At 37.4% G+C, this 26,437-nt stretch overlaps 1 protein-coding gene across 4 annotated transcripts; it reads right to left on the minus strand.

The window, feature by feature from the left end:
• Nucleotides 1-2,707: 2,707 nt before the first annotated feature.
• Nucleotides 2,708-25,636, minus strand: LOC117233030 (LIM/homeobox protein Awh-like). Of its 4 annotated transcripts, XM_033492883.1 has the most exons (7): nucleotides 25,388-25,636; nucleotides 24,364-24,558; nucleotides 13,099-13,382; nucleotides 5,055-5,272; nucleotides 4,315-4,563; nucleotides 3,604-3,777; nucleotides 2,708-3,216 (listed from the first exon to the last, which is right to left on the minus strand). In XM_033492883.1, exons 3-7 carry the CDS (start codon nucleotides 13,365-13,367, stop codon nucleotides 3,110-3,112), a joined length of 1,017 nt encoding a protein of 338 aa, XP_033348774.1. In that variant the 5' UTR covers nucleotides 13,368-13,382; nucleotides 24,364-24,558; nucleotides 25,388-25,636; the 3' UTR covers nucleotides 2,708-3,109. The 4 variants fall into 4 exon arrangements, with proteins under 4 accessions (XP_033348774.1, XP_033348773.1, XP_033348775.1 ...); XM_033492882.1 differs by lacking the exon at nucleotides 24,364-24,558 and having other exon boundaries at nucleotides 4,315-4,560; XM_033492884.1 differs by lacking the exon at nucleotides 24,364-24,558 and having other exon boundaries at nucleotides 2,708-3,177.
• Between the last annotated feature and the right edge of the window lie 801 nt (nucleotides 25,637-26,437).

Consider the following 26,437-nt stretch of genomic DNA (forward strand, 5'->3'; position numbering starts at 1 on the left):
ATTACGAATAGGTTAATATTCTATAGTGAGGATTCTAGTACACGAATAGAGAAAACACGCTATCATTATTTATTCTGATTCGATTGCAATAGATCGTAACTTGTATTTGCATTTTACAATTAGTCTACTTAACTATTTTACTTGGCAAGAGTGCAATGAAACGAAAAGTAGAATTACAATTTTAATAGTGTTTGTAAAAAAGGTCTCGTTTTTCATAATTAATAATTATTTTATAAATTTGATTTGTCACGAGATAGATTTTTAAATGTTCAATTTGAAAAAAATCGGAATATTTCTATAACATTAATTTCATTCAAATTTCGCTAATATTATTATTCGTTCTTTTTTCAATTTAACATCAACAGTTTGCAACAGTATCAAACCAATGATTACAAAACGAGTAATTTTTAATAACATTGACACGGCTCATTAGTATTATTTAAATTCTCGCTATACGCGTGTCCTATGAAGTATTTTATTTTTAATATAAGATTGTACATAGATGTATTCTGTAGCTTTTGTATATAAATTTCAAGGAAATCATGCATGAATATTTGATATCGCTCCCAATGTTGTACACACATTATCGCAATACTGTAAACCGTACTGTTAATAATAAAAATGTCTTTTACTGTTAACACGTGTTATTGCTTTCAAGCCTGAAGCCCTTGTGTTTCTATCATACGGTGTCTTATCTATATCAATACTGTGCCTTTTCTATTATATCCTCTCCCAACTTTATCAAATTAAAAAAAAAATTGCAACAGAAAAAAAAATAACGCTTATAAAAAAAGCTTAAAAACCCAAGACTCCCAAAATTGCTGAATTTGTTAAAAAGTCAAAGAATAAAGAAACGAAACAAAGTTAATAAAGTTCAAAGATACACACTCATAGGATGGGGAATAAACACGGAAACAAAGAAATATGTGCAACATTTTATATTGTATATATACTTAGTTTACAATATTTACATCACAGTACATGTGTGTCGTGTGTATATTAAATAATGATCCTTTTACGGTTACACAATTAATTATCTAAACACTGTAAAAGATACTTTCATTCGGAACATTGCTTTCTGATGTACCCCGGGATACCAGAGACTCGAGTGAACAGGAAACGAGGCTTCGGTAAGTTGGCGGGGACACCGGACGATTCGAATTTCTCGTTTACGCTAATCGTATACTCGATCTTATAGGTACGTTTTATTAAAACGACAGCCTGATTACATCAGGTTATTCCGCGGATCAATCCAAGTGAGGACAACTATCGTTCTATTCTTTCAAAAAGAAGGAAAATTACATTTATCGCTTCTTTAGGGCCGTGAAGGGCATCCGTTACTTGTAATCGAAGTTCATAAATCAACTTTAACTTGTCAACCGGGGCAAACGCGTTAAATCGTCACTTGCATTTCCAATCTGTTAGAAATAATCATTCTTTTACTTATAAATCTTCGATATTTTAATTATAAATTATGTTTAGTAATATCGTTAAATGTTGTATTTATATTTGGAAGAATTTGGAGGAATTTATTTCACGAGAAATTTTACGAATATAGAAAATACCTGGTTAACGGATGATTCGGTTAACAAGTTAAGACACACGATTAATCCATTCCATTTGCAATATCGCAAATTATCATAAATTAATTACTATACAACGAACGTGACGTTGACGCTGAAAGAAGATACGGAAAGGATTAATCTCATTCTCGCGTTACGAGTTGATCTTCACCTATCAATCGCTACGGAAATATTCGCAACTCACTTCCACGTTTGTGCACGCAAATCTGTTAGCGCGTAACATGGAACATTGAGTGTAGTCACTTATTTATAATAAGCTTAACGTCCAGTGCGAGATAGCTGTGCTGCCGTCCAGTCTTAAAAATTCGCGTCTATACGTCTTTTGCTGGTAATCTTAATAGGTTAACAACGATTTGGGCGGATTTCGTTCTAAATCATAGAAAACATTCGATCTACACATATATGCTTCGATAATGTCGTTTTACAGGTATCGAGAATGTTAACTTTATTAACCCTCTGAAACGTTGATTAATTTATTTATTTCTTAATCAATTATTTGTCCTTTATAACTAAAAAGCGTATACGTTTTACATGTTCACTGGGGTAATTACGATTAATCTACTTTTTACGTACACGTAGCCATTTAGAGTAGTTCCAGAAGGTCAAATAAACTTATTTTTTATTACATATTAAGTATGAAAAAAAAACAAGAATTATGAAAAATTGTTTACCTGTGTTTATTTCCTATTTGGATGAATATTAATAAAATATATTCTAAAATACTAAAATACAGATTGTTCCGTCGAACCGTTTGAAACACGTTCTTTGAAACAGATGAAGTGAGAAACTTGATTTGTTTTATTTATCCTACATTATCTCGCTTCAAAGGGTCAATGAACAGAATAAATACGTTATTGTAGAGTTGATACTAAAGTACGACAAGTAATCAATCAACGTGTTTTAAAAACGCGTTTTACGATAAAAAATACTTCGGTACTTAAACCGCGATGTTTCACCGCAAGTCTTTCTATTTCGACGTTCTATGAAATTTCAAAGAAAAACTTTCAAAGAATTTCTATTCGTCTTGCGTCTTTTTACATACAATAGAATTGAGCAGCTCGTAGCAAGAACGATCCTTGCCGAATTTTTTCAGTTCCATCGTGTTAATCACGGAAACACTCACAGCAATTTTCTAATATGATGAATATTTTATTAAAAAAAAAAAAAAATTGGAATATGTTGGACAAAAGTAGAAGATATAGAATACTCTTTCGCTTCTTTGGTAAAGGATAAATATGGACAAGGATCGTCTGTGTTACTTGGCCAATTTTTTTTCAACGAATATCGAGAAAAAGCTTGTGCCTTTCAAAGTCAAAGCTTCGATCGCGACATTTTAATGAATAACAATAATACTCTATATTAATAATAATTAATAATAATTAATAATAATATTCTATCTATATGGTCGGTGGAAGAAATAAAGTCGAAATGAGTAACGTGTTCACCAAGAATAATTCATGAACGTGGGAAAGAAACCTTAAGATTAAACAAAGAATATTTACAATATGCGGCTAATCCAGCGGCGATTAAACCTCGTTCGGCATCGACAACATCATCGAGTCTTGCGACAGTTCGTCCATCGATTGTTCCGAGCCTGAAGACAGAGTTGACGGTGTTGCGATAGAGAGTAGACCTTTTCAAAGCAAAACTTTGTTTCGTCCTTGGATATTGATAAACTCGCGTTATATTCTAATTGTTGAATTTAAGCAGATAATCTTCATCATCACGTTTAACCCATTGCATTTTGCCCCTTAATTTTATAGTTTGAGAGGAGAAATTAATGTTATTGCTATACTTCAAACGATAATTTAGTCCTAACATCTCTATTCTTGGAACTTTCACTAAAAATCTAATGAAAAATCTTTTACTATTTTCTCAAGAATATGTCACACAACTCGATTGAAAAATATCGCATTTATCGATTTGATCGAATACTCTGTCAAGACTGCTATACTGAAAGAAAAGCAATAGGTTCATGCAACAGATTTCCCACACATGCGAAAATCTCTGATATTCTTACCATGATTATGATAGAGGGATGGCGTTGGGCTTTTGCACGTAGCTGGACTCAGCTGCGGCGGTTGGGGGCCATGATGGTGTTGCTGTTGATGTTGAAACGAATAGGTCAGATGTAAATTGATGTGCCGACTGAAATCGCCCGTGGAAGCGGTAGAATTTGGTGGTGACTGATGAACTGTAACAGCAAACGATGTTTCCTTGATTCTAGGCTATGATAATTCTTGCTACTTTTAATATGCTGAACCACATGCGTCATTATTTCAAGATCACCTATAGGTATTTAACATTAGACATTTGAAAAAACAGAACTTGTAGATCTGCTTTTCTACTTTACGTACACATATTTGCTTTTGAAAAGGAAAAATATTGCATTGAAATAATATTCGTATAACGAAATTTGTGAAACTATCGTGGAATTATAGAAAAAATATCTCAAAAATATTAACGTGAATCAATCGAAATGAGACATTCGACATATAACTTCGTCCTTTATCGAAATTTATTACTTGAAAGTTTCTAACGTTTATTCCCCCAAAATATCCAGAATCTTTAATACCTCTTGATCAAATAGTATCGAAATAAATGTAAAATAAGAACGTGGATATAATAAAGAAGCGGACAGAATAACAAAGAAAATAAAATAGAAATGTCGTCTCACTAGACAGCTGTAAATCGGACAGATATCGGTGAAAGAAACAAACGCAAGAAGTACCGTGTTGCCCTTTCATTTTGCCCGTGTGCAGATGCTTCTTCTGCCTTGCCCTAGAATTCTGGAACCAAACCTGCGTAACTCTTTTGCTGAGTCCGGTCACATGCGCTATCCTCTCCAGGTCTTGGCCGTCCGGATTGCTGTCCAGTTGAAAATTCGCTTGGAGAACAGAAAGCTGTTCCTCCGTGAACGTGGTTCTCACTCTCTTCGCCTTGTTACCGCTCTTGTGCCCGCTCTCCGAGTCACCGCCTTCTGCGAAAGTACCAATTAGAGGTGTTCCACCTTTCCTTACGCCACTAAATCTTTCTCTCCGAGTCTGTAGATTTCATTTTGTCATTTTTTTAATTCCAGCATCGAATAATTTAAACCCTAAGCTTTTTCCAGATTTAACGATATAAAAAGCAGGCGCAAAGAACTAAATCCACAAATTTTGACAATCTCAAAGATCACAATGTACCGAGAATATATCAAACTACACACTTATCAAATAAAACGCTATTTTTGAGCGAAAATGACATTCGAATATCAGAATTGTAAATAGCGACGTTTTATATCTCCGCAATCGTTAAATCGTTTTACGATCGAATTACTTATTTGGTAAACTTAAGAAGCGGCGAGAGAAAGAACACGCGACATCCGGCCAGCAATGAACGTGCCAATGTTATAATTATATGCAACATAGAACACGAAAGGCTTAATTAAAGATATTGTGGTAACGTAATAAAGTATCGGCATAGTCTCACCATCGGAAGAAGTGTTGTTGCCTTCGACTACATCCAGGTAGTGAGCTTTGCAAAGCAATCTGGCGTCCAAGAGGGCGAACTGTTCGCCCGTGGAAAGTTGACGAGAACAGGCGTCGCATGCAAAACACGCCAAGTGGTAAACCCTTTCCCTGGCTCTTCTCACCCAATCCCCGGCACCCACGCTTCGGCCACATTTCGCACACTTTGCGCCAAAAGTTCTAAACGAAAATAATTTCAGACAATTTTATTCGTTGTAATCAATGAAATTTGGAGATTTTTAAAAATAAATAAGCATAACGAATATATAACGATATATAAAAAGTGCAACAATATTTAGACAATGTATAACAAATATATGCAACAAGTTCCTTCGTCTGAAACACATGGCTTATTCATAAATTAAACATTTTCCACAAGTTTTCTATAGTAAACATTCAAATATATTGGCATTAATTTTTAGTGTAAATTTTACATTAGAACCTACAAGATAGCTGCAGGTAACTGCTATATTTCAAGTCAAGAAAATCATACGTCTCTTCTTCAGGATCGAACGATCTGAACCTCACGACAATTCCAGGTAACGTTCCCATTCTTTTCCATTAATTTTATCAACGGAGACCGAAAAGGATAAGCGAAGAATGCGGAATTTTTCTATGAAAAGAGCCGGGTGACTAACGATGCCATGGCATGCCGGGAAATCCGAAGCAGTCGTAAAGAATTCGCAGGCACGCAGCACGCGGCCACCTGCGGCAATGGCGCCAATAAATTCAACGATGGTAGCTCGCTCCTCGAGGATTTAACTTCGTCCGGCTCTAACGAACGCGTTCGCCGCGAAGTGTAAAGAAAACGTTTCGCGTCAACGATTCTACCTCTGCTCTTCCCGTCTTCGAACATTCAGCAGTCGATAAACCGGCCATCGACGCGCTCTCAACCAGAAAAACGCCTAGTTCGATCGTGAATTTCCTGCTACGACTGACCATATAGAGAATTTGAGAATAAAACTGTGACATTAATTGATGTCATTGTTAATACACGGCGAACGTTTATGCGAATTCGTATCTTTCTAAATAGTTTCTACGATTGAGATGGTAAGTTGCAAGAAACAAATAATATTAGTTTGATTATTATGTTAGTTTGACTTAATTAATATTAGTCTGCATAGTTGACGCTTTAATGGTTTTCAAAAGTCTAAAATAATATTTTGATCGACAATATATCGAATTAGAAAATTACTCTTTTATAAAAGACGGGAAATACGTATACGTAACTTTTCCATTTATGGCTTTCAAATATTAATTTCTACGTCACAACGCAACACGCGAATCCGTAGTTCAAAAATTCCACCACTTCATCGAAACAGACCAAAAACTGCGTATATTTAGCTGAGACTACATTAAAATCTCTATGTTAACGAAATAATTTAAATTTAATCAGGAATTACCATTAGCCGGGCATCGAACATTCCAATAAAACGCGAAATTATCATACGTGAAAGAAGATGAAAGGAGCTTCAAAAATGTCGGCGTACGATTTCACACGGTGCGAGTCGATTATCAATGTGCGCACATTGCAATGGCCGATGGGAGAAATAATTCGTACTTCGAAGAGCGGCAGAGCACTCGGGAGAACGGTCTTAGATAACGCGTCGCGCACGAACGCGCGTTTACCTGGAACAAGCCAGCCTGTACCGGTCGTCCTGTGACAAATAAATGACTGCAGGACCCCGAAGCGCGAGTTGCAACCTTCAAGAGTATGTTTGCGTGTATGTAAACTCGCGCTGCCGCGCGGGAACACCGTAGTGAAAAAGGATTAATAAATGAGGGGAGACGAAAAAGAGAGAAACGAGAGTTGTGAGATAAGGAGGAAGTTGAGGGAATAGATAGGCAATGAGGGAAGAGGTGTAGATGGTAGAAGCAAAAGGAAGAAAATAGAGTGGCAAGGAGAAAAAAGATATTTACAAAATACTATCTGCAATACCAGAAATGTTAGAAGGGAAATCGACACTGGAAAATCTTACAATTAGTTTCATTCGATGAACATTTTACACGAACTATCGACACACGATGAAACATTAAACAATAAGGTTGTTACATATGGCAAAACACTGAAAACAAATGGATGTTAGTGAAAGGCATGTAAGAAGAAACACGAAAAGAATGAAAGAGAAATGAAAAATTTCATTAGAAAGCGTCTTCGGAAGAAAGACTCGAAAGAACAGAAGAAAGTTGAGAGAAGAGAAGTTTCTCTTCCCAGCTCTCGTCTTGGAAAGCAATCTTTCATGGTACAGCGTGTTCTATGACATAAGTATATACGTATAAGTACTCTTTTACTCCGGCGATCTCTTTCTATAATAGTTTCGATCGAAGAAGGAACGATATGAAAAAAAACATTCTCTCCGTTTCGTAATCTTTTATTCTTCGTCGACTTATCGATGTATCTCGACATATGAGCCTCTCAAATGTCAAACTGATTGACTCCGCTTTTTATTAATTTCCTGATTTCATTACATAGGTACACGATAAATATTCAATTCTACACTCCCCTTTCTCCACACCTTCGGTATATATTCGTTTCTCCATACATCCATTCCCGCTCCCAGTTTCACCATACCTCGTCAGTACTTCATACTCTACAAAACAATCAACTCCATTAGCATCGCTGCACTCGGAAGCGTATCGTGCAAATATCTGCTCGCTCTCGCCCGAACCGTCCTCTTAATCCCGCGAGTAACTATGTCCCGGTCGAAACACGCTTATAGTCTCGATATAGTCTAGTCCCATCCGGTATACTACTCGTTACTTTCTCTGTTGGAAATGGGGTGGTGGGGCCACCGGGGTAGTCGCGTGGCCCCATAAGATATCTTCGCGAGGGGGACGAAGGGACTCGCGAACACAGATCGTATAAACAGCTAGGCTGGGATCGGTTGCCGGAGGAACCGGACGAGGAATCGGGATGCACTTTCCGTGTTCATGAATATGATAATGGGCTAATGGCCGCTAGTCGTTGTTTAATTACCGGCCGTGGCGCACACTAGCGACCACACCGGACACACTGGCCGTGAAGAAGCCACCGTCGTGCTGCTGCTTGTCGTTAACCGAGGACGCTCCTCCGGGTTGTTGGCTCACCGATGCACCCATAACACCCACCTCTGCAGCCATTCATCTGGACGTGCGTGCGTGTGTCGTGTTGCATGCTCGTGTCTTGCCGCTACACGGCTACCGTTTACACCGGCCTAGCTTCCAGTGAAAAAGTTTCCTACCTCTTCGCTTGGGTATATGGTATTAGAGAGCTTGAGAGAGGAGTTTCCAGGCGATGTTACCGAACGGAGAAAACGAGCAACACGGGGTGTGAGGATTTCGTTGTCGACATTGCTGCAGTTTCGTTTAAGCGAGGCTTTAGAATAGTATATAAGTAACTGGTTGTGGAAATTGCAAGAATCAGAGGGTGGTTTAGGTATTGAAGTTTAATTAGCGTCGTGGAGGGTTTTAAGCGCGTTTTGATGGGAAATTGAGCGAGCTTAGATCGTGGAGTTTGATGTACGGCTAATTCGATTCCTAAAGTTTGTTACTGTTGGATATTCGATAAGATTTCTTCCACACTAAGAAATAACAATTTATCGAATGTAACGAAAAGTATTAAAGTACAGAGAGTGTATAAAAATCAAGACATTTTAATAGATCAATGCCACCACTCTATTGAACATAATCCCTTTAACACACCCAATATCTTTCCTAATCACACATTTCATTCCAAACAGTATAGCTTTCGATGCATATTACACGATAATAAGCTATTGAATACAAATCATTCGATACAAATCATTGTAATCGTATGTACTTGAACTAAAACCTTTCTTTTGAACTTTTTAAAAGTTACAAGTCTGTAAATACATATATCGTCTGGTCGACTCTACAATACCTGTAACAATTCATAGCGATTTAATAGGGAAGAAGAAGAATGTACATTTGTAATGCATAATCGTAAATTCTGAATCTCACACAGATACTCAAGCGACAAAAAAGAATCCGTTTTAATCCTATTGTCTCTTAGCGAAGCACTAATTTATCCCGCTTGCAAGAACAACTTTCTCGTTTCGCCCACGTCAATCTCTAGGAAGGGATTTGAATTTTGAGCAAGCGATTGTCAGTTTTCTTTTATCATAACCGATGCAGATCCTATCCCCAGAGAGCCGGCAAGATGAATTCCGAAAACAACGAAAATTAATCCTCCAGGAAGCTTCTTATAAAATCACCAATCTCATTGTTTCATCATCTTGAAATGATCTGTATTTTGTATGATTGATGACGATTAACTTGTAAATTATATAAGTATAACGAAAAGGTTTGTCGCTTGAAAAATGTTATTAAAACTAGAACTACGTATCGAATTTGTTAACACGTGTTTCGGTTTTCTTCCCTTTTACGATTACTCGAAACACGTGCTTACATCGATTACAAAAATTAAAGGTTTTGTAATGTCTAATGTAATTTGTATGCCAACGTTCTTCCGAGTTAAATCAAATACTTTGATTGTTCTTTTTTTTTTCAATTCCTCTTAGAAACACCCTAATAATGCCTAATCATATCGATATAAATAAATGTAAATAATTTTGTGATGAAGTACGCTTCTAGTTTTTTTGATACCCAAATCGGATATACAAAAGTCGATAAGTGTATGTAGTGTATGTGTACTTTCGTGACTGACTGTACACACACTTATACCTACACCCATCCCAATCGAAAATACCAAGGATCGTGTCAATGGAGTATTAATTAGGTCACATTGTATCAACACTTCAATCACGAATTGAACGAAGGTTCGGTGAAGCGGTGTCCTCGATTCTCGAGGTATCCACGGTATAGTTTTCGATCATTTATCACGACGAGCCGAGCGTAAATCGAAATAGTGGCTTCGTTTCTTTCCGAGTCGGTTGTCGACGTGTCTACGGGTCGTGGATCCTGTCGACCGGGTCATCGTAAGCCAGCATTACGAGGCGAAAAACGCCAGTCGAAAAAATTACGCGGCAGATTCCTCAGGACCTCCCGCATATACACGACTTTGACCCTCAAAAAGACAGCCACGCCACGAAAAAATCCTGCAACTGTCTTCACAGAGAATGCCGACTCTCTGTTGCTAAACTTTTCACAATTTTTTATTTTATTACTAGAATTTCTAACATCTGCAGGCTAAACAAGGATATACATCGTAGGTAGCTTGTTAACAGTTTGACTGCCACGTCAAAATCACATGTTTCGCTTAGGACGCAACGGGAGTATTTTTATATAATGGCAAAATAATAATAAATTGATGATATAAGACAACATTCTTCCCCAATGGATCGTTTATCTCATTGGTGGTCACGGGTGACCACCACGGCGTCTTGGTAACAGTTGATAGCGACATATTGTAACAAAACTTCGTTTATTTCAACAAACCATTCGCATTCGTTATTTTGTCGTAAGTAAAACGTCCAGAATATATTGTTGAAACGTGTAGAAGATATTAGTAAACGGTATTTATTCGTTCTATATATAATAGTAAGGTATGTGCACATTTCTAACTTCAATTTTATGATTCTAAAGCAGCATTTACGATTATTTTCCAAAGTGTGTTTATAATAACATTCGTAGATTACCCGTCAAAGATATGGATGCAAATACAGTGCACCGTTAAATGCAAGACTTGTTCTCTTTTTTTTTTTTATTGATGTTCTAATAAAAATGTTTAATTGTTTAGTGGGGCACTTTTTATTTCAAAGTATCTTCTATTTATCGGTCAAAATGCCCTAATTGTCAATTTTCATTCAATTTTTACAATTGTAAGAAGTTCAAGCCCTCCGATCAGCAATTACCACCGCGATGTCACAGGAGAAACCGTGGCAGTCAAAGTGTTAAAGAATAATAATTATCCACATTATTCCGCGAGAATCGAGTTGCGAGTTTAATGCAATTTTCAAAAATCTGAAACATTAAATCGATGAACAATAAAATTCGTTTGGACAATTCCAAGTAATTATAGAAACACATCAGATTCGAAATCGAAAGAAATGACTGTACAGTAGAGTATAGTAGTACCATAGCATAATACACAATGAATTCACTTTATTCTTTTTCATTTCCTTTCTTCTGAGGATTACATTGATTTCCGCGTTCGATAATAAGACAGCGATACCGGTCGCTCGTCACGATCGGATATCACGATACGTGATTTTAGACAGGCTGGTGCAACAGCCAGGTGACCGAACTAAAGTTGATTGACAGTTGGATAAACACGTTGGAAAGTGTTCGACTCGAATTCTTCGCGTACAATCGACCAGTCACTGCAAGCTTCTTTTCGTCCCTTGGTCATCCTTCCTACGAAAATACCCGAAACAAACAGCTTTCGATCAGTCATTATCCGATTCCGCTACAAGGCAATGTATGTCGAACAACGTATCTTTACGTTGTATAAGTAAATAAAGGAGGTAGTTAAATTTTTGTAAGATGAAACTATACGCCCCAGTTTTCAAGAAATGTAAACAAAATTTCCTTTCATAATTCTCCATGTTTTTTCTTAAATTCTATAAAGCTGTCATTATCTTATAACTAGTGCAAAATTCCAACAAAAGTTTTTGACGGCGAATAATACAAATTCAATGATTTATAAAGAATCGATAAATCTACAAGATTCTAAAATTTCTCTAGGGAAAGTAACAGAAAGTATGATCGATATTTCAATTCCAACGAAAATTTCCAGTCATGTAGCCTATAATAAAAATTCAACGATTTATAAGCAGTGGGAGATTAATAAATTCCTGTGAGTTTCATTCCGTTGCATTCGGTAATGTAACAACTTAATTCGTAGCCGATAAAACAGATATTTACCATACAACACAGTTAATTTACAGAAATGTTAACATTGATTTACAATCACCAATCGATCGATCGAAGAGTCACTTATGGATTGCCACGGAGGCAATACTCTAGTTCGTTCGTGCGGGTCGATTAAGAGGTTTCCAACGAATTGTTATTTATTGCATTGATAATGAAAACATGGCACGCCACACTTTTACCACGGTTTATTATTCTATCGATAGATCAACACACATTTGAATATTACACATAACAACCAGGTTTGCCTTCTCGTTGCTTGTTATCGCAATAATTGAATCTCTTTCGACCACTAAATTGCGGCTACAAGGAAACGTAGATCTTTGACGACGCAATGGCAATTACGAGTTCTGTTGATCTCGATTTATGCTTCGCGGTATGTCTCGTTTTACTTCTACGGTAGCTATATGCGCTAAAGCATTGCAGTTTCCCTTGATAAACTCCGTTATCTTTATTATTCGATCTTTGATTGAGCGCGTTTTTAATTTAAGCTTTCTCGTTGAACGTGTAACAGAATTTTTGTTTCAGTATCATAGTATGCAGATATACGTACGAGAATATTTCTGGCTACTGATATTATTTGTAACCTGTCACTTCTACGTAACGTTACATTTTTCTGAAATCTTATAAATAAATTTACCTGTCCACGAAAGTTCTTGTGCGCTTCATAAAAAAGACATTTTCAATAAAAGTAAAATTCTATAAAATTTCGTTGCGAAGATGACGTAAATATTCTATACTAAGACGATTGAAAGCTATTTATCATCGCTTTATATAGAAATTATTATTGCTTTATCAAATGATAAATAGATATGCTGTTACGTATCGTTACATATGTTTCATTTGACTAGTAGCTTTTTTATGTAAACAAATTAAATTAATGTTCTCGGACATTGAAGCAAACTGACAATTTCTTTGATCTGTATCTGACCAAACGAAATTTTACATGAGAAAAATAATTGTTCTATTATCCGAATATTTTTGTCTCTCTATTAATTCGCATATATGAGGCATATTGGAGCAAGCAATGACAATTTCTTTGATCTGTATCTGACCAAACGAAATTTAACATCAGGAAAATAATTGTTATTATCCGAATATTTTTGTCTCTCTATTAGTTCGCATATAGGAGGCTCTAATACCTACTAACAATGGAGATTTATTTATCAACTTACAGAGCGTAGTCATGCCTGCAGTAGAGTCTCATGCCCTTCAAGAAGCAGGAATGCTGATCATGTAGCGGCCTGGCACAAGCACAGCACCTCAAGCACCTCGAGTGCCAAGTTCGACCGCCGACGCAAAGAACAGTGCGCTCACGGACGCGTTCTCCGCATCCGCCGCACTCCATCACGCTTGGCGACATTTCCGGCCCTATCAACCCGCCGGCATTTTCGGCTGTAGCAAGATTCGGACCGGTGCCTTCGCACACACCATCGCTCGTCATATCTTCTATCTCCGTCTGTAATGTCATTGAAGCAAGCGTGAGAAAAACTCGGAAACGTTGATGCTTAACCATCGCGAACGAAAGCTGTAACGTAAAGTGAGCTGTATGTGTACAAGTACGCTATTTACAAAAATCAGAGTATCTACTAAAAATATACAAAATATAACATAATAATATATGACAATTCGAATATAAAATATTTTTAACGAAGAATGTATCAGAAAATTCTCGAGCGCGAAAGTGTACGCACGTTTGAGAAGGTAGGAAAGGATTTGCGAATAGCAGGCATAGTAAACTGCATCGAAACAGATTGATCGAAACACACGCATCCATCAAGTGTGTCATAGGTTTCGTGACAAGAACATCCGATAGTTTGTTTGTTGAATTGTGCATGGGATAGCGTGGCACAATACCGTTCACAGGAGAACTAACAGGGGAACGTTGACTTCGTTATGGCATTGCTAATCTTTTTCCTGCGTATCGAACAATCGTGCGAAGACTGGTCCAGCTTCGTAAGCACTTGTATTAGGTCGTTCGAAAAGTTTCTTCCGTTTTATAAGGAAATAATGGGTGCGCAACATTTTTCGATCCATTTTATTCTATCAAGATGGAGATCACAACGTTTGACAGATTAGGTTTCGTGTTTGTATAAAGATGCTTCGTTGTAAAAGACGTGTCTGTAAAAGAAATACACTTTTCGGACAACCTAATACATTGTTATAAAACAGCTGCTTAAATATTAGGTTGTTTGGAAAATTTGTAGCGTTAAAGAAAATTGAACTAGAATCACACATTTTGCAATTTATATTTTGCCAATCTCTCTTACAAAGAACCATTCTCACATTTTCCATTAATCCTTTCGATCCATGTTGTAACGAGGGACATATGTGTCCTAGTGAAAGTTTCTAGTGTTTATTATGTGAATTATTATGTTTCATTATCTGATATAAATTCGCTTTATAAGAAACGCTGCGAACAGCTAAAGCGTAGATCCATCGAGAAATTTTTTCGCATTCCGCCATGAAGAGCCGCATGCGTGATGTACATCAACGTATCACCGAAGTCTTCGCTAATTCTCCGTTTACAAACTCTCATACAACTTCGTTCAGCAGCTGGTCAAGCGAAAATGGCACCCTGCAGGGAAGCGTTACACCGTTGCCAACATAACCACGGATCTGCAGAAGGTAGCACGAACCCTCTGCTTCAAAGTCGACGTTCCCTTTCAATATAGTAACACGCATGCCCTCGCGTACAGATTCGTATTGTGTCGTACACGCAAGTCCTGCGAGCACCGGTGTAATATATGTGGCCAGCCCACCCCGTAACATCCCCATGATGATTCTATGGGGGTTGGAATACTCCAATGGGATGCTTAAATGGGCAACCGTGGCGTCCAGCCGCCTTCCGTCATTGTGTCGGCGATCTTGTTACGACGACTCGTGTCGGATTCACGATTCGATCGAGCTACAGAATGCTAGGAGCTAAATGATTTCTGAACGAGCGGGGCGTGCCGAGTAAATAAACTTTCGTAAGGAACGATGGAGGGGTTGCTTGTGTGTTTATTCTCTGGTCTTTTATATTGTACATCACTTGAAAGTACATGTTTTGGGAAAGATCGGTTGGTTCGTTGGATTGCAATTTGTCCAATCTATACTTACTTGCATAATCTAAAACAATGACCGCACGATCTAGCCCACGCATTTTAGCAACATTAGAAATTTACGTTAAACATAAACTTGATCGCAAGTCGCTCGTTAATCTTCCAGCTTTAGGCCTTTTCTTCCGTCGTAATAAATCCGTGGTTAAAATATCACCGGCTATATCGTTTCGACTGGTTCATTCGTGTGTCACGACTTCTACACCCACAAGTTAGCGGTTGGCCCAGCGGAGGGAGAGTTATAGGTGACAATAACGAGCCGCGGTTGCATGCGAGGCGGGATCGTAAAACGGAGGATTAGTCTCTTTTCGGGCTATTAGCCTAATATATGCCTCGCGATATCAAAAAGCATGCGAATCTCCTAGCTGAACTCAAACGCGGCGATTCAAAGAAGCGAAAGACGAGATTCATAGAGATATAACATTCTTAAATTGAACTTCGAGTTTTGTAGAGGACAACTAAACTATGTACCTACGTTCTAGTTAGTTGTATATTCTAGAACACTATTACATAGTCTTTGATAATGAAACAATGAGAAAATATCGTGTATTTCGATATAATTGATTAGAATTATTCGATTATAAGATGGTTATGTAGTTTGATAAAAATTATACAATTATTTTACGAGACACAAGACTTTACTTAATCATTATTAATTATTAGATTAATTATTAGAGTTCTATGATTTTTGAAAAAGATTAGTCTGTTTTATAAATTTCAACGATTACATATAGCGCCAAATAAAAGTCGAATTATCTTTCATGGAAGAGAGATTAATACTAATTTTATAAACCCTGTTCCCTTACAGTTCTCTCAAAGATCTTGTGATATTACGTATGTCTTCTGTCTCCAAAATACTATCAATACTTCCACGCCGGTACACACACATACACACGTATTCCAGATCCTTACACAGTTAGAACGTGCGAACATTTGGTTGGTTATGGTTGGTGGTTAACCATACGTCACAACTGGCTCCACAATGGTGGCGTATGGGAGTTACATAATGCCATTGTAATGTAATACCTGCAAGCCTCGTAGGTGCTGCTTCTATACCTATATAACACCTAACGCTTGAGAGAACACGCGTGTTGTAAGGTTCCGCATACAGTGCCCATCATGGAGACGCGTTCTCGTCACATAGGACCAGCCCCATAAGTTATGGTGAACCGGCATACCCTCCTATTTGTACCTAACCCCGGACTCTGCCGAATCCTGCTTTCTGCGGTCGCACGGCCTGTCAGGGGCGTGATTTTCGGAGTTTATTATGAGAATGATACTTCAGAACCCGGTCTTCCTACAAGGGGACGGAAGTTCACTGATCGACGTTCTTTAAATTTCAATTTTTTTCTCTTTCCGCCGTTTCTACGTAGGTTCGTTTTTCTTTTTCCTTTGTTTCTTTTTCTTTTATTAGGGAGCGTATGAGACAATATAACAGGAGAGCCGCAGACATTTTGAAAACGAACGAATCTTCTCTAGAAACGCACAAGCTATGATTTCAATTGATAACGTGTCACTAAACACTTTTAAATATCTAGTTGTAATTGTAATTGGCTCTTGGACACCGACAATATATTGAATCAGGTTAAGCGTTTAAGCGAAAATAATGTCAGAAGAAACACGAATTTGCCCGATGGAATAGAAAGCAAGTAAGTAGACTGCGGATTTTTACGCAAGTTCATATTTTCATGGATACGGTTAAAAGAATAGAATTTAGGCAGAAAATTGATTTATCTGTTAACCTTTTGCACTTCTATGTCGAGCGTTACTCGATATTAGTTTTTGTCTCAGGAGGTCCTTTGTCGAGTCCCACTCGACATTCTTTCCCACCTTTTTTTGTGAAGCGTGTTAAAGAAAACCAAGATTGCATCGAGGAAATTGTGTCAAGATATATCATACACTTAAAAATTACAAAATACAACAATAGTGCGAATAAAACTGGTATTTAAGTGAATTTGGTTCTTCCTTTATTTATTTCAATTGTCTTATTTTTTAGTTAAAGTAAATTTCAAATAAAACACTTAAAAGCGTTGGGAGCTGCTGGTAACGAAATTGAATTTAAATTCGGAGTGCAAAAGGTTAAATATTATACAGAGTACAATACTATGGATATTTTTATGTCTATATCTTTCAAACAACGATCAAACTCGTTGCTGATCTAAATAATCTAAAACTGCATGCTTCCCCACATCTTCCTTATACAATTCTTTCCTGTCTACCTAAAAACGTCAAGGTATCTCGCATAATCCGATCTGTAGACTTAAACGAAGAGTAATCCCGCTTGGCTCGCCTTATTGCCTTATTTACACAAAGGTAGATCGGTGAACGGTTTCGCAGTGTGGCATCGTACACCGGGTTTGTACACGCCTCTATTCAGAATAGCCATGAGGCCCCATTCTTGCCTCTCGAGTGGTTTCGCTTTCGGTCCCCTTGTCGACGACGAGGCACACCACCGGGGTATGACTTTCAAACTTGAAAGCCTGTCGACGGGAGGTCCTATGGGGGTCCCAGTATGCCCTTTCCTACGGTATTCGCGGCTTCGTGTCACTTTCGGTACCGCGACACGGTGTCCATTGAAATCGATACTTCTTCGTTTCCCTTCGACCGCTTGTCTCCCGCCAATGTCACTCGAGGTAGGTACGCGGTAATAACGATAATACTCGTCCCCAATGCCAACAATGAAGTTCTCTAGAGACCTTTTTTATTAATATTTCTTTTTATTTCCTTTCGTCGAGTAGATGCATAATCGATGATGGAATTTTTGGTAAATTTCTGTTTTTAGACGTATTACATATTTTAGGCAACAATTTTTTAACTTGGTTTCGTAAAGATCGTCGAAATTTGCGAAATTTGAATAGCGAATATAAACGACTTTCATAAATAATCTCGGTATAAAATCTTAAAAGGTATAAAGTCTCAGTCATGTTGCAACGAATATGACTACTATTATAACGAATATGTAAATGAAAGGTAGAAAGCGAACAAATACGTTTTAATCGAACTGTACACGATTCCATTAATTATGTGTTTATATTGCGCTATAATTTGAGGAAGAAACGAAACACGATTTCTCCATAATAGTATTTTCAGATCAACTTTTATTACAAAGCAGTAAATATATTGATTTTCACTAAGAGACCGTCTACTACGCGTGTTCGATATCGACAAATTATCTGCGAGTCGTTAATTAACCTCGCACCTACACCGCCTTCCACTTGAATTTCTCACCTGCAAGGCCTATGCAAGTTCGTGATTAAGTATATGAACTTTAAACGTACGTGTAACACTTATATCGCTATACTCGTGTGTATAGTCACACGTGCCAGCTATGCCTACGACCCTATTTTCTATATTCATTTCCTTTACTTACTTACGTAGATCGTTTAATTCGTTTCGTGTGAAACTTTTATCTCTCCTAGTTGAATAATTATCCAATGACTGGGATAATTTGTCTTTCTATTTAATTTATGCGTTTGAGAAACTTATAAGCAAATTGAAGGTGTATATGCAATTAATAGAAAATTAATAATTGCAAAAATTAGCTCAATAAAATATGCAAAATAATTCAAGGTATAGTACCAATAGAAAATCTAGAATACGCGACTATATTTACAACGAAACAGTTGTTACGTTAATTTTTAATAAATAGCCGACATTCTCACGATAAAATTCAATCTGAACTTCAAGTTAATTTTCGAATCTTAGAAAAAGACACAATCGTCTATACCTGCCTGCCTTTCTCTCTCTAAAAATCCTACTAAAAATTAGGATCAGTTAACCCGATCACAGCAACCATCAAATTAAGATCAAACTCTCAATACGTTACAACTCCTTCAAACTCCGAGAGCCACGTCTTTTCCATTCAATCGAACGCAAAGAAGAAAGGAATAAAAAGAAGAAATATCTCGATGAAGAAGGGAAGAAGCGAAGACTTCCTGGTGCGAACAAGAACGATCGCCGTTCCCTTGATCCCGAGGGGCCTTTCGTTCGTTTTCTCTCGCATCCTTCGCAACCCAGGTGACAAGTTGACAAAGTGGCCCACTACGGGCATCCTTCTTTCGGCTGGCTCTTTCAGACGATACTCCACCGCTCGAAATAAAACGAGACAAACACAACAATAAAGAAAAAGAAAGAAGAAAGAGAGAGAGAGAGGGAGTGTGTGTGAGTGAGGGGGAGGGGGGAGGGGCAAGAAAAAGGATGTTCCACTGAAAATAATTCTTGCCAGGTTTTTGTGTGTTTCCAGCGGCTTTTCGAGTGGTATCCAAGGGCACGAGCCTCTACACGCCTTCGTAGAAAAGTCCTCCCCACCATAAAGATATTGTGGTCTATGGGGTGAAACGATCCCCCGCAGGTACAATGGATCTTCTAGAGAAGCCACTCGAAATCTATTTAAATCGCCATCCGATTTTTCGTTTTCACGCGACACAATATAATATGTCGACTTTTCATGATTTTTGTCGGTTTTTCATTTCTATTCTAGTGGATGTATAGCACGGCTGTGAGTGGATGTGGCGGATCGAAGCACGGGCAGCAGATTCGTTTCGCGATTACCTCGAATCATTTACTACGTAATGACGAAGAAACCGACCGCAGGAGGGAGTCGTGTTGGTATGTAATTCGGGAGCCCATCATAATGAGACAGTGAGAAGATTTTAATTAACGGGGTGATAGCAGTTTTGTAAATGGTAGTGTAATATTATATACAGGGTGGTTGGTAACTGGTGGTACAAGCGGAAAGGGGGTGATTCTACGCGAAAAAAGAAGTCGAAAATATACAATAAAAATATTTTTTTTAATTTTTTTTTTTAATTTTTCCATCGAGACAACGATCTACAGTGAGATCCGTTATAACGAGACGCGATAAAGTGCACGCGTGCCGAGCGAAAATTCAAAGTCGATTTTCTCGAAAACAAAGCTTCAAACGAAAAATTTTTATTCTATATTTTTGACTTCTTTCTTCGCGTAGAATCACCCCCTTTCCGCTTGTACCACCAGTTACCAACCACCCTGTATATATCTTACGAGGGTATCATTTATTTTACGTTTGTGAATCCAATAAGATGATAATTTTTTGCTTTTTAAATGGGTCATAAGTTATGGCGTAAGAAATATGCTGCGAGTTATTTAAATGAACATTGCGTAAGATAATATCGTTACGTATATACGGCTTTAACCGTAGGTCGAAATTGGCGAAAGAAGAGATTTTGTTTTATCGTTAATATAAGTACTATGTCTGAAATTTTTATCTTTATTTTTATTATTTTACGTTCGCTATTTAATACCTATAAGTATAATCTTGATTACAGGATTTCTTTCGAATTATGTGCATACTGCGCAACATTGTATTTTTAAATTTCCTATAAAATCTGCAGTCTGATTATAATTTTAGAATCTTAAGTTCATATCTATGATTTTATACGAGTTTCCTATACTTTGTTATTGGTATGTGTATAAGCGAAATGTGGCGGTTATGCTAATAGCGGGAACAATTTTGTTTCGCTACGGTCGCGCGAAGAAATGTCGGCGCGTCGATGACAAAGTGTGTATTCCGCGAATTAAGAGAAAAAAATCGATATGAGAAATAGGGGCGATAATATATCGCGATAGTTGTAGAAGCAAAACGAATCGAGCCACACTTCTGGCACTCTATTAATAAAATGCAAACATATGTTAATGTGACGCGTTTCCTTGGCCACGTCGAATCAATTTATTACCCCGATCCGCAGTTCTCCATGCCGATTCCTTTTATTTCATTCTTTCTTTTTTCTCTCTTTCTTTTGACTTCGACGAGTACGTTGAGCGTGCGAAATATGGTCGGTCACTTCTTATTTTTATAGAACACGTTTCCAACAATCGATTTATATAAGATTGTTTTAATTTTATCTTCTTTCGTTAGAGATTTATTTTTCAGAAAAATACAAATTTACATAAACATTCGCTATCTGATTATAAATATTTCCTGCTAAAGTTTCATACTACGCAGTACCGTTGGTAGTTCATCAAACGGTAATGGATTCTAACTGTACATTTCTTTATAATCAACAATTTTATTCTCCTAAGATTAATGCACCTTCCTGCGTAATACACTCCTAACATTCTAATAGGCACGAGCTCATTGTTCACGCTATCATATTATTCTAATACATTTTTGTACCTATATATCGAAAGCTTAAAGTAATCTCTAATACGTTTACGTTACGATCATAGGAATGTGATAAGTACTAAACGAAGCTATATAACACCTTATTATCGTATAGCAAATTTATAATAATTATCGGTGAAATAAGATAAGCTCGGTGAAAATCTTCAAAATATTTTCACTTTTGATTTATGATATCTTCATCGTGATTTATGATGCTATTTTATGTTCCTAATTATATATACTTAACGGCTAAGTACCTATCTTTTCTGGCAACATCTGCTCATTTTTCTTCATATTTTGTCACTGATTAATAGCACAAAATTTATGTAAATGAAACTATAGGCAACATGGGCAAGAAAAATGTTTAATAAATTTGCGAATTAGTAAATTTACGAATGTATTAACAGTTACGATCGACATCGTCAAATGTTTATAAATGTTTATATCCAAAGGATATTAAAATAAAATTAATACCAAAATAATCAATTTCGATCAATGTACCTACTTAAATATAGGTAGGTATTGCCTATATGGATAATTATAATTGATTAAATAAAGTAAATTGTGTTATGAGGATAAATAAATAATGAGATAGATCGTTTTTACATATCATATTTAAATCACAATAGAAGTAAAAATTGATTTTGACAAAACCATGATCGTGATCTTCACAGTTGCAAAAAAAGAGAGGAAACTAAGATCCGCTATTTTGACAGATTTCAGTCAAACAGATGCTAAGATATAATTAAAGAATATCGAAATACTGTTATATCGACATGATGGTCTTTCGAATCAGTTAAATAAGAAAATATTAAATGTTTAATGGATTAGTAAAAACATACTTGGCATTCTAGATAGTGGCGAAATACCCGTTAAGTGAATCGGATCGATAAACTAGAATTAACGGTGAAGACTTCAAAAGATCAAGCAAGATTAATGACGAAAAGAAGTACGTGGATCTAACTGGTGTCCTTCATAAAACGGATCATCCGAAGTTACGATCTATGGGATCGGAGACACGCCGCAATGATGTTGACTTCCAAGTCTTCCACCAATATTTGTTCGAATTTTTACGATTTCAAATATCTATTTAGAACACTCGATCTCAGAAGCGTAAAATTTACGCTTACATTCGACTTAACAAACCGTAAATTATTTAGCGAAAAAGGATAAAAACTGTAATATGGCAATTTGTGTCTATTCGTAAACTGCTTAACTATAATAATAAATCAACAAGTAACAGATTAATGTTTCTTCCACTTTTATCTCTATCTTCTCAGTAGATTTTGTTTCGCAGTACACATATTAACATTGATAATGCACTACAGCAATTTATACACTGCACAATATGTTTTAAAAATCTGGTAAACTACACGTATAATATAACAATGTCAGAAGTATACGAGAAAACGCCGTCTAATCATAGAAGCCAGAAAGCAAACGCGCGACATAACCGGAAGTTGCACCGAGCAAAATCACAGCTACATTTAACAATAAAATATAGTATAAACGTATTAACAATCGTGGACGCAACAAAACAGAAGCATGCTATTGAAAATTATCTACAATGGACATGTTCGTTAAGCGCTTCTTCTACCCGGAACAGATTAGCCGCGTCGTAAAATAATATGTACTTACAAATCTCCAACCACAATTCTTCTGATTACCGTGAGTGATAAATACGACTACCGAAAATCGGAAAAAAGAGAAATTATAAAGCGCATAAAAATATCGTGGCGGAACGAATGCGACGTATGATTCGTTAAAGAACAGCCGTGGCTCATTTGCTAGTGAATATCTATAAAGTATACCTACGCAGACACGGGGCAAAATCGTAAATACCTGTAAGATCAGATCTGAGAGACGAGGCACATCCCACGCGAAGGGCAGTACACGAGCTGTTATACGAAAGGACCTTTCAAGATGGTACTGTGAGTACGTGTGTGGTCCAGTAAATTGTCGGCGTAAGGCGCAAAATGGCGCATCAGCCTGATCCGAAGTTATATGGCTTCGTTTTTAGAGGACGAACGGTACCAACGAAGCGTACGAGCCGCGACAGTAAACGATACAGAAAGGACGCGCACGTGGTTATTTGCTTAAATGCCCGTGACACCGCGACCTGTTCCTACAAATCGTGACATTGGACAATCGTGCAAGACGTGTTTTTACGTTCAGATCGTTCTTTTACACCGACCTTTTTAAGGAGTTATTTCCACATTTATGCATTTATCCATTTAGATTGACTATATAGGGGAAAATTAAGGGTACGGAAGTTTTCTCACAAGTCTAGAAGCGTTGGTCTTGAAAGGGTTTAACAGTTCCTTAACCCTCAATTAGGGTTATTAAATAGGTACATCATTACTAAAATGTGGACCACTTAGAGATCTCGATCTGTAAGTAAACATAATCTTTTTGCTATTCGTCGATAGATCTTACCGGTGCTTTCCTTGTATGCACGATTAGTAATTATGGTTAAATAACTACAAAAGAATAAACAAGTGCTAACGATAGAAATATTAATAAATATCGGAAAAAAACGTCAATCATTTCCTTGTCAAGATTAACGTTAAGATACAAACGTCTTGCGATGAATCTGATCTCGGCTACCCGCGTACATATTACTTTGTTTCTACAAGTTATTCAGTCTTCTGTTTATTTTATTAATTTCCTCGTTGGCTTTATCTTACCATAGGGTTACTGGAATCATTTTTCAGTTTCTGATATTTCTTCTTGCTGAACCTAAAACGATGTTTTCTCATTCTTTCGTTATTAGTCGAAGATCGATGACATCTCATAACGTACTCATAACGTACATCTCATAACGTTTGATTGTTCTGTATAAAGTTCAAGATTGAATTTTATGATGTAGATGATTCAAATAACCCTATCTTACTACGTACACTCATAAATATACTTGTCTATAACCGCTTACGACATTCAATTTTCAATGTCTCCGCGATTCTAAAGTTGTGATTCGAGCATCGACACGCATCAATGCGCCTGTGATAACGCGAAAAGCGCGTCGAGTATGTATGCATTGGAACAGACCGCTTGTATTCGATTCAGCAATACTTAACATACACTGCGAGATAGCAGCAGTGACACACGATCGACATCGCGACAAGACAATCGCGCCAACCGATCGACCGTAATCCGCTACCTCTATTTCGTTTATTCCTATATATGTAGCTACGTACATATATTTAGCATGTAGCTGCTTCAGCTTGAGACGACCGCGCCTTGCGACACGACGGATGCAAAGTTATGGTTGGTCGCTTGATCCGGCTCGAGGATTCCCCGCCAACCGTTCACACCGTTTCTTTCTTTTTCTTTTTCTCTGCCTGGTGTTACTGTCCACCAACGCTCATCAACCTCATCAGACCGCGACGAATCTAAGAATTTTATGGCTGAGGTAAATCACGCGCAAGTGGGAGCTTTTCATTGTAACCTCTCGTTGTGAATTTTTTTTTATTGTTTTCTATTTTATCTTCTTTATCATATCTTACGCAAATAACTTTTAACCAATTACAAGTTCCTTTCTATAGGCAGCCTCCGCACACTAGCGATAATTTTGTCGTTCACGAAAAGGCCATTTGTTGACGTGACTGCAGAACCACTCTTTTATCTAGCAACATCTAGCAACTGGATAACCACTGATCTGTTTTCTTGTTGTCGTCAGTCTTACAAGATTAATAAACACGCGTGCATTAGCGGCAAAACTGTTTCTCTAGTAGCATATATGTATGGCAAAACAGCACTACTGCTACGTACACGCACAGCAACAAAATCGTTTCGCTGTTTAGCGGCGAAACTGTTACGCGAAAAATCGGCGCTACTGCGCGGGGCCTCTAATAAATGAATCGTTAAAAAATAAGTCTACAATAAACTAAAAACATTCTATAGTAACTTCTACTACAAGATTATTAAAAAATAATCCGTAAATACTGAAACACACCTTCAAATATTTCTTACCCCAAAAATACCCGCTTTATATTCACATATTCTTATAACTACCTCTCTAAATCGATACATAGGTAAGAACCAAAACACTAAAAGCTCTACTCCTAATATTTTCCAACTACTTACTGACCTACTCATATAACAGACAACATTATTAAAAAATACTTCGTATTAAAACCTGCCAATCGAACCTTCTTGCATCCCCAAAAACCACCTTTAGAACATCTTTTATCTCAAAAATACCTCTTAGCATTCACATACCTTCATAACTGCCTCTTCAAACGGATCCAGGCACTTCCACGATCTTGTACACCTCCGATCCCTCCTCAGATAATAATCGATCACAGGGGCGTAATCCGCGATCCCAAAGGCATCGCGCAGCACGGCACGAGAGATAAAACGCGTTCACGCGACGCGCAAGCAAGCGACAGCTACGCCCGAGGAGCGCAGCATGGCCCGAGACTCGATGCGCTCGACGTATAATAACGTAATTCCCGGCCGAGCTACGCTACACGGTCGCGGCTCTCCACGACCCGCTGCGAGGTATCGTATCACTAAAAACATGGGCGTGGCCTCGGCGTCCCGTAGGCACGGTCGCTACGCCGTGTCTCATTGGTGGAGCTGCGACCCGCCCAGCGACACGAAAGTGTACTACCACGAGGCGCACACGAGCGCATCATTTCTCCCACCAAGCTAACGTTGATACGCTTTTTCGATTGGTGGAGTGGCGAGCGTGGTAGGAAGAAGAATCATTCTCGAAGATCTTTCTCTCGAGATGGCTCGACGAGGGTAGCGTAATTGTCCAGCGTGTTGTGATAGGTTACGATGAGATCTGTTTTTAGCTTGGTAACTTTTTCGGATTTTGGGGGAAAGGGAATTTTTGCGGTGTTTGACAAATAGAATTTTGGAATGAATCAAACTATACAATACGCTGGCTGGATCAAGGGAAGTTGCGCTGGTGCCCTGTTGCATAATACGAATATTATTGTTGGAACTTAATATTATATTAGCGAAATTTTACAGGCTAAGAGTTACAAATTGCAAATACTAATAAATTATTTTCTGGAAGAGTACGGAATCTGGCAGAAAGAAACATAAAATTTGCGAGGAAATTTTACAAATTACAAGCCACGTAATTACCTTGCTATAATATAAAACTGTAGAATTGTAAAAAAAAAAACTAGATATTATTATTACTGTTTTAGTATAAGTACCTGTATGCAGGACAAACTTATACTTGGTACTTAGTACCTACGCTGCGGCTATAGTACTTGTATCATGCCTATTAGATATAATTAACAAAGATGAGTC

Source organism: Bombus vosnesenskii, unplaced genomic scaffold (assembly GCF_011952255.1).
Source record: "Bombus vosnesenskii isolate JDL3184/JDL3185 unplaced genomic scaffold, Bvos_JDL3184-5_v1.1 scf7180000013294, whole genome shotgun sequence".
In the NCBI taxonomy this organism is placed as follows: domain Eukaryota; kingdom Metazoa; phylum Arthropoda; class Insecta; order Hymenoptera; family Apidae; genus Bombus; species Bombus vosnesenskii.